General features: G+C 46.2%; 1 protein-coding gene across 1 annotated transcript in view; it reads right to left on the bottom strand.

The window, feature by feature from the left end:
* Nucleotides 1–15,250, bottom strand: part of LOC142817828 (uncharacterized) — a 222,058-nt gene that overhangs the window by 108,355 nt on the left and 98,453 nt on the right. The window contains exon 2 of the mRNA XM_075895655.1: nucleotides 7,259–7,293. Coding sequence (XP_075751770.1) covers nucleotides 7,259–7,293 — 35 coding nt within the window. The remainder of the gene's footprint in view (nucleotides 1–7,258; nucleotides 7,294–15,250) is intronic.

Genomic DNA, 15,250 nt, shown 5'->3' with positions numbered 1-15,250 from the left:
ATACACTCTTCGTACTGTTGTTCGCTTATATGGCCGCTTTTCTTTCCGTAGCATGGCTTAAAAGCTGGCAGGGCACGTCGAAACGGGTCTACATGGTTCGAGAGGGAGGCGGCAAAGGCCCTTTGTGAAACGCGGACGAGGTCGTACTGACAACGGGCCAGCAGCCGTCGCACGAGGTATCGGTACAGAAACCGACGACGCCGCGCCGCTTGAACTCCGCGGGCGACGCTGCGAGCTGCTCGGTTGATCGACGACCCAACCACGCCGTGGCGGATCAGCGCCCCATATAGTTACGCATCGAACCGTATAGGGTTGCCATGTGGTGGCCCCTGTCATTCATTCTCTCTCCTTTTTGCAGCCACACCAGCGGCACTTGTCGCCTCAGAGGCAATTTATCGGAGAATATAGAGGGTCTCCGCAATCGTGCCGCCGACCGAATGATGCGATGGGGATAGATAAGGCTCTCATTATGAAGCGAAACGAATATGACGAGATTCGGGCAAGTATTAATGGCGGGAATGACCCAACAAGTGCCGCTGTTCGACCGTATGGCGTAAAACGGCGCAGACAGGTTCTTTCTGGTGACGGCCAGAATGCTACAATTGTGGAGCAGCGTCTACGAAATGGCGAGAGCTGCTGTGACTTTAACGGATGTATGAAAATCAGCAAGACGTTACCATGCTGTTAGGTGAGACCTAAGAGGATTGAACACTGGTGACATTTGGTGAGGCTGGGAAGTGATGCCCGCGCAAATAGGTGTGATGGAGTGGCGTTGAATCTAATTAGATGCATGAGGATGTTGATGTTTGTAGCAAGATGTTTCTTTTCTTGTTACTTCATATCTAATGAGCTTTAAAGTGATGGAAGGGAGTTCTCCCACGTCGAAGTTTTGTTTTGGTGGCCCAACCGTCTATCATTCGCGTCAGCAAATTCGTGCTAGTGCCTGTAAGCTGGATATTCATTTCTTCGTTTCACGCATAAAACTAAACCCGCCCCAGTGGACATTACACCTTATGGTGATGTAGCGCACTTTTGGCGGAGACACAGTGGACAAGAAGTGCACGACACTCGCTCACAACATGATAGTTGGGGATTAAAGGTTATGCTGCTTGATTGCTAACCAGAAGGTCGCTAGATCGAAGAAGGAGGAAATGCTTTTCCAAAGAGGCAGAACTGCGGGAGGTCCGCGTACATAGGTGCTCGGTAAAGAGCCCGATGAGGTACGAATTTCAGGAGCCCACCATTACGGCATCCCCCGTAATGATATCGTAGTTGTGGGACCCCAGAGATTATTATTAAAAATTAAGCCCTACTTGCAGAGCTCAACATAAGTTATTTGGTGTATTGATGTGTCGATGCATTGATGGTGTATCGCCATCTGAGCTGGCGGTTATAGTTCATCTCCCCCTGGTCATCTCCAGTGTGTAGCCTGTTCGCAACCTTACCGCATAATGTGACTGCCCAGAAAGCAGCAACACAAGCAGAAGCCCTTCGATAGGACAATGTTTGTTCCAGCTTCGAAGCCTGTTTTCTCATAAAATCCATCCGAGTCTCACTTCTAGCATACTCCTGCATTTAGAAGTACGACCAATTTTTATCGGCACTGGTTCACGTTACTGTGATAGTCATACGGAAGAATAATTTACTGATCTCATTCGTGATATCCGACATCGTACACATAACATTCTCTATATAAAATCGTATGAAATGTAAGACTCGCTGCTCTGCTGACCATCAACGTGGCCAACCTAGCTCTAAACCATCGTCTTACTTTATCTCTACCGCATTCACGCCTCATATGAGTTAGGTTTTTACAATCAACGTCCAACTACATGTCAGTGTTAGTAAACGACATTTTGACAGGTTCTTCGTGAATTAAAAGCACATATAACTCCGATGCCTCACTCGTTCTCCTTAGCATCTAGGGCGACAAACACGCTGACAGGCTCTTTACGAGCTGTCGTCTTGGCTACACGCCACAAACAATTCAGTTCTCAAAAGTGCGAAAGAGGTCAAGCGTGGTGAAAGGCCGAGGACAACATAACGCGTATCGCATCGCCCCTTTCAACGGCGCCGTCTTGCGGCAGCGCTAAGAACACGTGCGCCACGCAGGTGAAGGCAGGAGGCGTCGTGCTGAGAGGGAGAACACCGGGAGCGTAACGAACCGTCGCCGAACGCGTTGACTTCTCCTTCGCGCCACCACCGTGGCTATACGTCTGAATCGTAAAGGTTACGCTTTTCCGGAAACGGAAGTCCAATGCTTGCGCACAGCCCATCACCGCCCGGAAGCGACTCGATTGTTTACCGCTGACCGGTTGTGCAGGTGCGCGGCTCTCGAGTTCCGCTCGCTCCGTCCTGTCTACCAGAGTCACACGCTCTTCGGCGTGACGAACGATGTCGGTCATCGAAAGACTGCACTTCCGATTAAGATTGCTATTGCGAATGCATTCGATAGGATTCATACTTTGTGTGGTTTCACTTGCTGAATGATCACTAAACGTGTCGTAGGGAGGGGGGGGGGGGGGAGGGGGCGGAGTGATTTTTAAAGAGAAAAGAAGAGAAAAGTGAGCCCCGTAACTGTCTCTCAGTGGAAGGACACCTCAACAGTAGCTTACGAGGTATGGGGGTAGAGAAGAGAATAAAAAGATAGGATTAAGCGGTAGAGATATAGAGATAGCGAGGTGGTGGAACAGGGAGCGACGGAAGTGAGGAGAAGACAGGAAAGAATGACACGGTTGCAGAAGTCCGAAGACGAAACACCACTGGCGAGAGCTCTTGTCGGCGACAGGAGATGGCGTAGGGCTAATCCAGTCAACCAGAGCTACGCTGTCGTCGTCGTAGGGGACCGGCGGCAGGAGGTGGCGTAGGACCAACCCTGTCGGCCAGAGCTACGCTGCCGTCGGAGCTCGCGAGGGCACAACCAGTCGCAACGGAATCCAGCGCGCGAGTTCGGTCACTTGGATTATCCGGTGTTATTAAACGTGCAGTGACATAACGCAGAACACGGGCACCTAACAATTAGAATCCATAGCGATGTGATCATCGATGCTGGGATCGAACCCCCGACTTTCGTGTGAGCAGCTCATTATCCGCTGGTGTGTGCACGGGGAAGGGAAGGGTTGCCCACTAATCAACTAAGTGGAGGAGAGCGTGCAATGCTTTCCTCATACAGTCGCTCAGTCGACCAGAACGTAGATGCGGTCACTGACATAGCCATGGTAAAACAACAACAACAACACAGAAACGTTTCTGAACCCATACGGGATGCAGAAGCCGCAATAAAGTTTACCGCATAATATGAGTGAACTTCAAAACACCCTGTGCCCACATGGCTTAGGGATATGGATAAAAAGACAAAGGCCTAAGCACTAGACGGTGAGCAGTGAGAGGCTGAGCGGCCACACCTGTATGCGAATACAGAGCAGCCTGTTGTAACGGGGATGGGAGATCGCAAAGGACCCACGACTGGGTGGATTGAGGAGGCCGCCAAGCTAAAGGGGCGCAGAGGCGCTCGGCCAAAATAAACGTTTACTCTATCACTCTCTTATTTTTATCAACCTATCCACCACAAGCTTTTGCCTTTATTTTCACTTGTATTTTACTCACTGTCGATCAACGTTTGAGGTCAAGCTAGTTACATAACGATGCTGCCAAGCAAATGCTTGCCCCACGAAAGCAAACACTCCTCGAATCGCTAATCAAACGTGGCCTGCGCTAGCGGTAGACATTAGGAATGCTTGGCTACAGACCTTGCTGTATCCTGTTGGCAGTTGCAAAGGTACAGCTATACAGTGCTCGCAAGACTCCTAGGCTAGGACTAATCAGTGATGTCAGCGGAGAAATAAAAAAAAAAGACGAAACTTCGCATAAAAGCAACGTGCCCAATTAAAACGCAAAGGTAATTATTGTCGTTGATAAGTCAACGTGCTAGTGCTGTCTTCTGAAAACTAACGATGACGACTGAAGTATGAATATTCAATCTGGCCATCGTTTGCTGTACATACGCTGCGCGATAGCTTAGGGACGTGTGCTGCGTTTACAAGCTCGAGGTCGAGCGTTCGACTCCCTTTTATTGCTGCCGCACTTGCGGGTCTCTCTTTACGGGCGTCACTTTACGGCCCTTTTACCTTACGTGTCCGACTTCTTCAGAGAAGTCAGGAAAGAGGGCTTGGTTTATAGCTTCACTAGACTCTCCCACTTGCCTCATTGAGGTAATGGAAGGAGATTAAGGGAGGAATTAAAAAAAAAGGGGGGGGGAGAGAATAAAAGGGGTTGCTGTGAGTGCATAACACATGCGGTTGTCTATCACACGATACGGTTTTGAGTATGGTAACAACATGGTCACGCAGCCTTGCTGTCCTGCCACGCATAGGTCCGCAGTACAAGGAGCTGTTACTGGGAAAATAAATGGTTTGTGGTCTAGCTCATTTGACCCGTTCTGATGATTATCGAGTTCGAAGTAGAAACAATCACACACACACACAAAAAGCACAGCACATGTTCGGTCGTCTGTTCAGAATTGCAGCAGTTGCAGTAGTGCATTTCGTAAAAAAAAAAAAAAAAACATACGGGGGTGGGAATTGGGGTGTAGCTGAAAATATCGCTCGAAGAAAAAGCAAAGGCTTCACTTGTGTGAAGCATAGAGTCAGGTTTCGTGGTGGTATAGGTCGGTATAGGTCACTTGGGATGATAAAGGACGGATGGGTGAATCTCCGTCAAATATGCTGTCACCGCACAGTGAAGCTGTACGCGGACAAGGGCAGGAGCTCGATCTATAACCACCGCAAGGTCCGATCAAGTAGGGCGAGGACAGGTCGACAACTATAGCTCTCTGCTCGCATCGAATGTCACGATCCGGGGACGTAATGCTGGGTTGTAGTAAAGGACGCTGCAAAGCAAAAGAGCGGACTCATGCACCGAAATTGGAAAAGAAAGAGGCAGCGTGATATGCAACGACACGCCGCAATGGGTTGACTTGAGAGGTTGATTCCTAGTGGTACGGATATGAAAGGGATGAGACTGAGAACAGTCATTCGTCATTCTCTTATTTATTTTCCTTGTTCTTTACAATGCTTATGTAGTTGTATATGAAAGTGGTGACGAAAAAAGACCACGATGGCTACCGACGTCAAATATTTTCCTGTATCTATATACAGTCTCTACGTTATAACAAGAGCAAAAAAAAGCATAAAAAGACGCGGTTTGATGACAATCAGAAGGAGCAGTCAGAAATGTATTTTACTAAACAACGGCGTATGAAGACGTTGCTCTTTAAAAAAATGGCGCCATATCCATGAAGTGAATGATGATGAAGGAACATGGAGGAAATCCTCCGTACATCTACTCGACCATCATACAAAGATGTGCCCTATCAAGAACTGTGAAGATTTTAGTATGTTAAATCCGAATTATTATTATTATTATTATTATTATTATTATTATTATTATTATTATTATTATTATTATTATTATTATTATTATTATTAAGCTGAGGTTCCTTGCAGTGCCATCCCCCCCCCCCCCCCCCCGCCTACTTTACGAAAATCGGCGGATTAGACCAGAAGTCGCAAGCACTCACGCATAAGGAGCGTGCTCCTAACAAGCTCGTAAAAAATGTTTATTTATATAATTGATTGTCAGTGGTTGTCCGCCACCAAAGGCTTTCACAAAATATTGATGGCGTCTTCTCCTCCCAAAGCAGCGCTGCATTTTGTGAAACACACTCATAGAAGCGTCCTGTACTTGCCACGGCGTTCTTAATGTCGTTTATAAAGCACAGCAGACAATGAATCTAGAATCGACATGCAAGCCGGGGAAGAAAAAGACACAAGGTACACTAGAACAATCGCAACGCTTTACAGCTTGCCTGTTTTGATGAACAAGGTTGTGGCTCAAAGTTCGGACAGATCATGTAGAGCAACAAAGTAAATGGAGCAAGCTTCAAGCTACCATTACGGCCAGGGCAAAACAAGACAAGATACAGAAGATTGTGCACGACATGCACTGGTGATGTCACTATTTCTCTTATATTCTGTCTGTCATACTGTTTGCGTTGCCTTGTTCCTGAGTATATGCTATATTGACAGGCTGTATAGGAGGGTTTCGGATCGACTCAGCAACATGTAAAAATTACGAGCACACGGATTGAAGGACAACTTGCAAATTCCAAAGCGTGTTCAGTGAAAGCCTGTGACATCCTAGCCTGTGTATTGCAATATTACGCCTCCGTTTTTAGATATTTTTTGTTCTCTTTCTGGTTTGTTGTTTTTCTTTTTCTTTTTTACACTCAGTAATCACGAGATTGGTTAGAAAATGTGAAGGGGCGAGCCAAAAGCTTTCACTGTTCCAAGAAACGGAGGGAGAGACGAATGAACGCGGTTATCAGATAATAAAGAAATTCCTCTAAATGCGTAAGGGGTTTGCCGAAGTAAGATTCGTAAATCGGGAAGCCTTAAATTGCAATGTCACCTGAATACCGAAGCACAGAGAGAGAAAAAGAGAGAATTGTAATTCGGAAAGCCAGGATAGTTAACCAGAAAAGAAATATCCGGTTTACTACCTTACACTGGGAAAAGGCGAGGGAGACAGTAAAGTAACAAATAAAGAAATGAGTAGTTTTCCGTTCAAATGGGCCCACTGCAAAAGAAAACAGTATAACAGCTAAGTTAATCGGTCATGTGCCCTCATCACATGACACACGTCACATAAGCGATATGTTTTAGAAGTTTCTTCGAAAAAAATAATTTTAGTGCGGGAAACTTCAGGGGCTTGAGTTCTCAGAGTCGCTTGGCGTAACGTATAACAATAAAAAAAGAGGAAGCGCAAGAATGAGAAAGATGGAAAGAGAGAAAAATTAAATTGGAAGAAAAATAAACATAACTAGAAATGAAGGAAGAAAAGAGGCACAAACAGCTGTAAATAAAAAAGAGGAGAAAACCTCAGAAAAAAAAAAAGGCGCCTCAGCTCCGAGTACGTTTCCTTCAGGATTGTCGATGTGAAGCTGCCTTTTTTTCCTATACGGTCTATTTCTTTCGCATTCGCTGTACTTTCTATCAGTGTCGAGTGTAACTATTTTACATTTGTGTCATGGTCGACCTGAAACCTGAGAACGTTTCTTCGCATCAGCAACCCGAGCAGGCGAACGTATACCTGTTGTCCATGCATTTAAGTTCGCTCAGTCGAATCTCAGAACGGAAACGCAACGTTATGGTGGTATGAGGTCACTAAACAGTCCACGATGAAGTACCAGATGACTCACCTCTACAGGAATACGGTGGCGGCCCCCTTCGGCATCTGCGAGGACAAAACAAAAGAAAACGATGCGTGAGAACATTGTCGACGAAAACCAGCGTGTCATTTTGAAACAACTATATATATATATATATATATATATATATATATATATATATATATATATATATATATATATATATATATATATATATATATATATATATATATATATATATATATATAAGGGAAGTTTATACCGAAGGGCTCGTTTTTCCGTGTTTCGACACAATAATAATGGAGGCGAGTGTGGCACACTCTTTATGAGCCTGTTTGGCGACACGGGGCACATGAACTTATTAAGAGCTGGCAGCTGACCAATAGTCTCTCGTATATAACCTAACGGCATCAAGTCTATATCAAAAACGATATACTATAGTTTGTTATATACTATATGAACTATATGAAAAACTATATGAAAGTAATATAAAGAACAGCTTTGGATCACTATCTAGGTACTTATGTTGCTGAATGTAAAGGCAGAACATTAATTTCGCCAGAAAAAAAAACAACACTTAGGGACTTCTTTTGCATGTTTCAAATAATGTGACACATATGACGCCAAGCTTCGATTTACGGCGCCTCACTCTAGTTTCCGGTCGCTCAAAGAGCGGGTCACGTCGCTCTGTCGCCCGTCCCGCAGGGCGACCACTCTTCAAAGTTTGGCGGGAGGCTTAAGCCGGCGACTAAGAAGGTAAACACGACGACGTATAGGCGTAGCCGCGCTCGGCTTTACGTCGCGATCCTCGCACGCATCACGAGAACCCACGACACTGATGACCCTTCGATGACGTTGATTAGGCACGCGGGCGCGGATGCGCGCTCCGTCAGTGATGGACGTCGGCGGAGATGGTGTGACGGCTCCAGTCGGGTTGTGCAACAAGCGAGTCTTTGTGGAAAATATGTCACATCACGTATCGTGTACTTACAACACTTGGATCGTGAATTGCTGCTAACCGTTCGGGGTGTTGAAACAGATATTTTTTTTCATTTTCTTTTTTTTTTGCGTTAGCAAGATACGGACACGCTTTACGCCGTTACTTTCTCTAAGGCTGAGACGCGAGACACAGCGACAAATCATCGTATCCATCGTGCTAATGCTCATCATCTTACCCTTAATCAATTGTACTTATAAAAAGGAAGTATCTTTTTTATTTATATTTCGCGGAACACGGGAAGGTAGTCTACGTTAGAGCCGGTTATCCCAACATCATTACAGTAATTTACAATACAAACAAATAAAAACGCAAAATTAGGAATGAAATAAAAAAAAAACTAATCGAAGGCAATATGTACAATAATATATACATTATAGGGCATATAATGCACGAATTAGCACAGTATGTATGGTCATAGTCCAGTTCATATATCCGAATCACATTGCGGATAGAGTCCGTACAGATAGCAGCAAGGTATAATATGAACTAAAGACAGTTCATTAGATTTGTGTCCATTAAAAATCTCGGAGGGCGCTCACTGCGTACCTTTGATTATCCGAATGCGGCCACGCTTCAAGTACTTTTCTAATCGTGATTGGTTGTCTGTCAAGTCGGTTCAAGCGATCCCTCAGTTCAGCGCACTGTTGATCGTATTGCGGACATTCTAAAAGAATATGCTCTTCTGACGCATCGGCATGATCGCAGTGGTGGTAGTGCGGGGACGTCCTTCTTTTTATGCGGCATAAAAAAGTATCGTTAATACAGCAATAAACACGATGGTTACTATTTTATATGCAAGGGATGGAAAACGACAATAGAACTTGAGACGTTTGGAATATCCGAGTTAGAAAAATATCGCTCTCAAGCCATTCTATTAACCTAACACCTCGGCTCCTTAGGACAGAAATTTTGCGTTCCTATGTACGTTCTTGGTCATCCTCGATATACGCTTGGCTGAAAGCGCACCTCAATTCCTGGTTCTCGTTCTTACGCTGGAACTCCAACCGCCATCTGGACTTCGTCGACGTAAAGCTTCGTCGACGTAAGCTCTTTGCCAACTTGGGTTGGAAGTTGCTTTCACGAGGGCATACTCAACATTAATGGAAGTGACTGACAGTGCGGCATGTGACGTCTGCCGCACCGAAGATCATATCGACAACTGCCGAAGACTATAGCAAGAATTTTTTTATCGGGGAGGGGAGGGGGGGGGGGGGTTCAATTTTATTTTATGCATGTCAGCGCGTACGTTTGTAGGTGTGTGTGATTATAAAAATTAAAATTGAAAAGTTGCGGGAAGAAAAGAAGGGGGGGGGGGGGGGAGGTTCAACCCGCCTCTTAGGTACGCTCCTGGCCGCTGCTTTAATTTTGCCTAAGAAAGAAAACACTTGCTGTTGCATAGCGGCGATCGAAACATTGGCTGCTCTGCGTGAAAACCTTACTGAAGCACCATTCCCATCGCTTGTGGGCTTACAAGGCGATTGAAGCATTTTTGTTGTTTTAAGGACTATGGGCCTGCGTAAATACCTTTGGCTATTGTATATATTACGGCTGCCACATACGCATATGCACAGTTAATGCTCAATTCCTTTTTTCCTTCCCTCCCCCTTCTGTATCATTTTTTGTTCCCCTTTCCCGTTCCTCCAGCCAAGAAAAGGCCTATAGATCTCCGGGCCCTCTCCCCCTGTTCTCTTTTTCCTATTAGTGCTTCACCTACATCGCAAGACAGCTTTTCTCATGTACCACAAGCCCCGCCACGGTGGTGTAGTGGAAGGTACTCGGCTGCTGACCCGCAGGTCGCGGGACAAATCCCGGCTGCAGCGGCTGCATTTTCGATGGAGGAGAAAATGCTGTAGGCCCGTGTGCTCAGATTGGCGTGCACGTTAAAAAACCCCAGGTGGTCAGAATTTCCTAAGCCCTCCACTACGGCGTCTCTCATCATCATATGGTAGTTTTGGGACGTTAAACCCCACATATCAATCAATCATGTGCCAGAAGTGACTCGACTTACACACACACACACACACACACACACACACACACACACACACACACACACACACACACACACACACACACACACACACACACACACACACACACACACACACACACACACACACACACACACACACACACACACACACACACACACACACACACACACACACACACACACAACACACACACAACACACACACACACACACACAACACACACACACACACACACACACACACACACACACACACACACATCATTTTCTTGGAATGACAGTGGCTTGGTGACATGGCGTTCTTCGCTAACTCTGTTCGTATCCTTCGATAGCCACGCAATGACATAGCCTCCCACGGCCACGTCCCGTTGGGCCTTCATGGCACACAGTGGTCGCATTCGAAAAGCGCGCCACATTGTGCTTGCGTACTCGGATGGCGCAAATAGGCTAACGAGTAAACAAGGGCATGCCGCAGCCGCTGTCTGAAACGAGTCTTGAACCGGCAGGGCATACGCAGTCGTCGATAGGGTCCAGCGGGGCCGGCCCCACTAGAGAAAGTTGATCGGACGTTGATCGGCCGCGCTTGGGAGCGTTTAAAGCTCTCACTTTCGCTTCACTTCATCACAAGCTGCAGTAGTCAAACAGGGGCACGTGCATACGCATGCTAACTCCAGGCGATTAAAGAAAAGAAAGAAAGAAAAACATTCCCTCGTGCAACGAGAAAAGCGCGCACTAGAGCACGATTCCTGTCAAGACAAACGGTGTTTCTTGCGGGATACGTCCAAGCACTTTTCCTTGCTATGCCGAGGAGGCGGTGCGACTTGCCTGACGTTTGCCTCGTCTATCTGAAGTCGTGACTACACTGTTTTTCTCTTGCGCATTGCGCAGAAGCCAGCAATTTGTTTCCACTTTCCCGCTTGCTGTGGATATTTGTTCCCGGTATCGTTTACTCAACAGTCCCCACGTTATATTGACCCATTTCCTAGTCACCGGTCTCTCTCTTCCTGTAAGCCACGCATACACTCTATCCTGTATACTTTCTTCTTCTTTACGCAGTGATGGTTAATTTGTCCAGGATACACAAACGCTTGTAGATTGATAAGCAGGAGTGTGGACAGCAAGATGGTGAAAAATATCCTTAGCTGCCACCCTTCTATGGCACAGGAGGGACAAGTTTGTTAGCAAGCACAAGTGCTTTCTAATAGACTCAGTAAAAAATAGATTTGCAATAGACTTGTAGATTAGAACATGATGCGTTGATGCATCATATTCATGTATTTCTTTGGCGCCGCTCAGTATGAAAGTGCAGGAAGAAGTTGTAAGCAGGGCTCAATCCAGTCGTATTTCTTTTTTCCTTCCCTGCTAATATATATCTTTTCTTCGGGCTCATATTGAGTCGCGCAAAATAAATTCTAGGTATGTCTTCATAGGTAGCGCATGTGCCAAGTATGTTGCTATACCTTTTACGTTAGGCATAGCGATGCTTATACCGCATTCACTCGATTGTAACGCCACCACGACGGTAACGTGAGGGGTCACTTATCGTGGCGTCCAGGAAAAACAAAAAAACTGAATTTCTGTATTAAATATCTGAAAAAAAAGCACTGACCTTGTATTTCGGTAAACACTGTACTTAATGTTCAAAACAAACAAGTAATAAAATGAAGAGGGACAATTGACTTTATTTTCGACCTGGATTTTTGTACTTAAGCGATAAGGTGGGTGGTTTTTTCAGTCGCTGCTGCCGCCCGAGCCATGTTCGACCATCAAAGTTGGTTGTCAGGCTCCTGAAGCACGTCACCAGCAGACTTCTACCGGTCTCCAAAATTTTTACGCGGATCCGCTTCTGTCTCTTCGTTTTCGCTTGCGAGCAATGGTCGAGGTACGTCCAGATTGTTATTTCACTCAAAAATTATGTGGCGTATGCATGGTACTGCGCGTGTTAGACAAAATTTGCAGTCCCATCTGAGAGTCTCTGGATACAATGTGTGCACCAATGTTCAGTGCGGATAAGCTCCGGCCTGGAGTCCTCTTTAAGTAACCGCTTACTCCTCACTGATGCTGCCGCGTGCCGGCAGATATGCCACTTACTCTGCTTCCTGCAAAGCGCCAAAATGTCTGAATACCTTTTCGGTATGCGATCATCCTCCTCGTGACAGCCGTCACTACGTGTTCGACGCGCGTCCAAGATGGCTCAGCGTGGATTATCTCGCGCCAAAGAAAGAAAAATAAAGTAAACAGCGAGAAATAGAGCCCCGAACAAGAATATTGCGCGCATTGTCAAACAAAGCGAGACAAAATTGGTTGTGCGTGTGTACACGTCAGTTTGATACGCTACAGATTTCGACCCTGCTCGCTGACCGCTCCGAGAATCGACGGCGTGAGAACACACACCCACCACTGTGCTCGACCGGGATCACGTGGTATAATACGCTGGCGTTAGTTGACTAAAGCAGGCTGTTGGCGCTTACGAGAGCGCGATCTATTTACTGATTGATTGATTGATCGATTTATATGTGGGGTTTAACGTCCCAAAGCCACCATATGATTATGAGAGACGCCGTAGTGGAGGGCTCCGGAAATTTTGACCACCTGGGGTTCTTTAACGTGCGCCCAAATGTGAGCACCCGGGCCTACAGTGTTTTCACCTCTGTTGAAAGTGCAGCCACCGCAGTCGAGATTTGATCCCGCGACCTGCGGGTCAGCAGCCGAGTACCTTAGCCACTAGACCACCGTGGCGAAGTGCTTACGACAGGCCGTTATAAGACACTGGTATATCGGTAATCGCACGTTGTAACTATTGACGCAATAAGTAGGCCGTTGCCCTAGGATTATTGAAGAATCCTAAACGCCAACATTGCCTTGCGTAAATTAATTATATATATATATATATATATATATATATATATATATATATATATATATATATATATCAAACTAAAGTGTATTATTCGTGGCTAGTGTTCACGCTAAGTTTGATTTGTAATTTGTTTACCTTCTTGAGTAATGTTCAAAAAGCAAAAGTGATCCAGAAATATTTATGGTCGGACCACGACAAATTACACTTCCAAAGGTAAGCCAGATGTGTATCAGGTACCCACTTCCAGTGACTGTACGATCTTGAACACGTGGCATTCGCCTTCCAAGCGCCTGGACCGTACATTAAACAGTGCAGAACGGAATCACCACAAAGATAGTCACTGACATGTACGTTCCTTTTATTGAAAAGCCAGCCGTATAATTGCGACCTCCGAGATATTCAGCAGGCGCTTAACATGTCGGAGTCTTATGCTACAAGATGAATGAGCGTGACGAAAGCTCCACTCAAGACTTACTATGCCGTATACACCGTATACTCAACCTCAAGCACTTGTTTTCGCTAATTTGTCCTGTCTTTTTTCAACACGTGCTTCGCGTAGCTATGGAAGCTGGCGTTCTTATGAATTGTCTTTTTTTTTTATACGATAAGCGAGGTTGCAGGCCAATACACCGACCGTGCAATAATAATGTGGGTCGCACCCGCCCTGAACGCACCCCGACCATGTCATCGTCCTTCCGTGCACGATCCGCTTTTCCCCCACGTCCATGTCGAGACTCCCGCGTCCTTATCAAAGTCAACAATCTTCACGCTTCGTCGCCGGCAGCGGAGACCCGCAGTAGCACACCCGTCGCAATCCGGAGCGGTGTCACTTGATCGATGTCTAATTAGTGTCGGTCGCCACCGATCTCCTTCGATCTTTCAGGTTGGGCGGGTCGCACTAGCTGGCGGCGTTCTGTTGAGCACGCCCCGATACAAACCACGAAGCTGCCGACTCAACGTGGATCGTCTCGACTTCGTATATAGCTCTATAGCTATATACCTTAGCCACAACTGCCACACCGAGCGATCTCTATCCGTTTCAAACGTCGCGGTGGTTAGTACATGCACTTCATCGCCTTCGAGCACGGTGGTCTTGCACACAACATTGTCCTCGTTCACGTTCGCGACCATGCAGAGGGAGTCAGCCTGGCAGCGGCCCGCCGTTTCGTAGTCAATTATTCTTCCAGACCAACGAGCCTCGGCTTATGGGATTATGCGGATTGGGTTCCGACACTGATTCGTCTGCGATGCCCCCTCCGTCAAGTCACGGTATATACGCTTCACTGGAAGAAGCTGGGGAATACCGCGGGCGGAGCACTCCGTCTCGGCATTCTGGGCACGACGAGAGACAATTGGAGATCGCGCAATGACGCGAAGTAGCGGCGAATTGCGCGACGCGTCGGAGAGCAAGCTGTGAACGGAATATCGATGCATGCAATTACTCTAAATTTTGTTACCCACGAAGATGTTTCGCGCGCATTTCACCTGCGTACGAGTGCGAACTCAGTTGCGAACAGTACGCGCGAAGATGGCTGCAGATAAAGAGTGTCTCGGCAGCCATCGACTTGCCAAGTGACGCGAAGTTTTGAGCTAGCCGGCAGCACGCATATTGATGCGACCGCACCCCCAACATGTGTGCTAAGAACTTAATGATTGTTTTAGTTTGTCGATATACGAGTTGACTCTTTTTCTGTTACCGGTTTTATTAAGCACCAGGAAGAGACTATACAGCTACATAGGTGTAAGCGCGAAGGAAGATATAGCGTTACAATTACGCACAAAACGAACGCAGTAGGCTGGCATAGGCGTGGTCGGCGAGGAATCTGTTACTGCAGACACGGCGATAAAATGTCGCTTAACGTGAGAACCCCAATCCGTTCAAAAAGAGTCAGTCGGATTTTCGGACAGGTTTAGTTGCCGAAGTGTCCTCAAGCTCAATGGGGCTGAAGTTCAATACTATGACGAAAGCAGGCACTTTGAATTCGAAATGAGTTTGACATGAACATTACAGCCTCTAAATGTTTAGGAAGGTGTTATGGCTCATATGCGTAACTTAGTAACTGGTGTTAGGAGATAATAAAAGATTCCATACATTTTTTTTTCTTAGCGTATTATGCTGCATTGTATGGTATCATTGATTGATATGTGGGGTTTAACGTCCCAAAACCA

Source organism: Rhipicephalus microplus, chromosome 5 (genome assembly GCF_043290135.1).
Source record: "Rhipicephalus microplus isolate Deutch F79 chromosome 5, USDA_Rmic, whole genome shotgun sequence".
Taxonomy (NCBI): domain Eukaryota; kingdom Metazoa; phylum Arthropoda; class Arachnida; order Ixodida; family Ixodidae; genus Rhipicephalus; species Rhipicephalus microplus.
The sequence above is the reverse complement of the archived record's forward strand: the minus strand, read 5'-3'. Positions and strand labels throughout refer to the sequence as shown.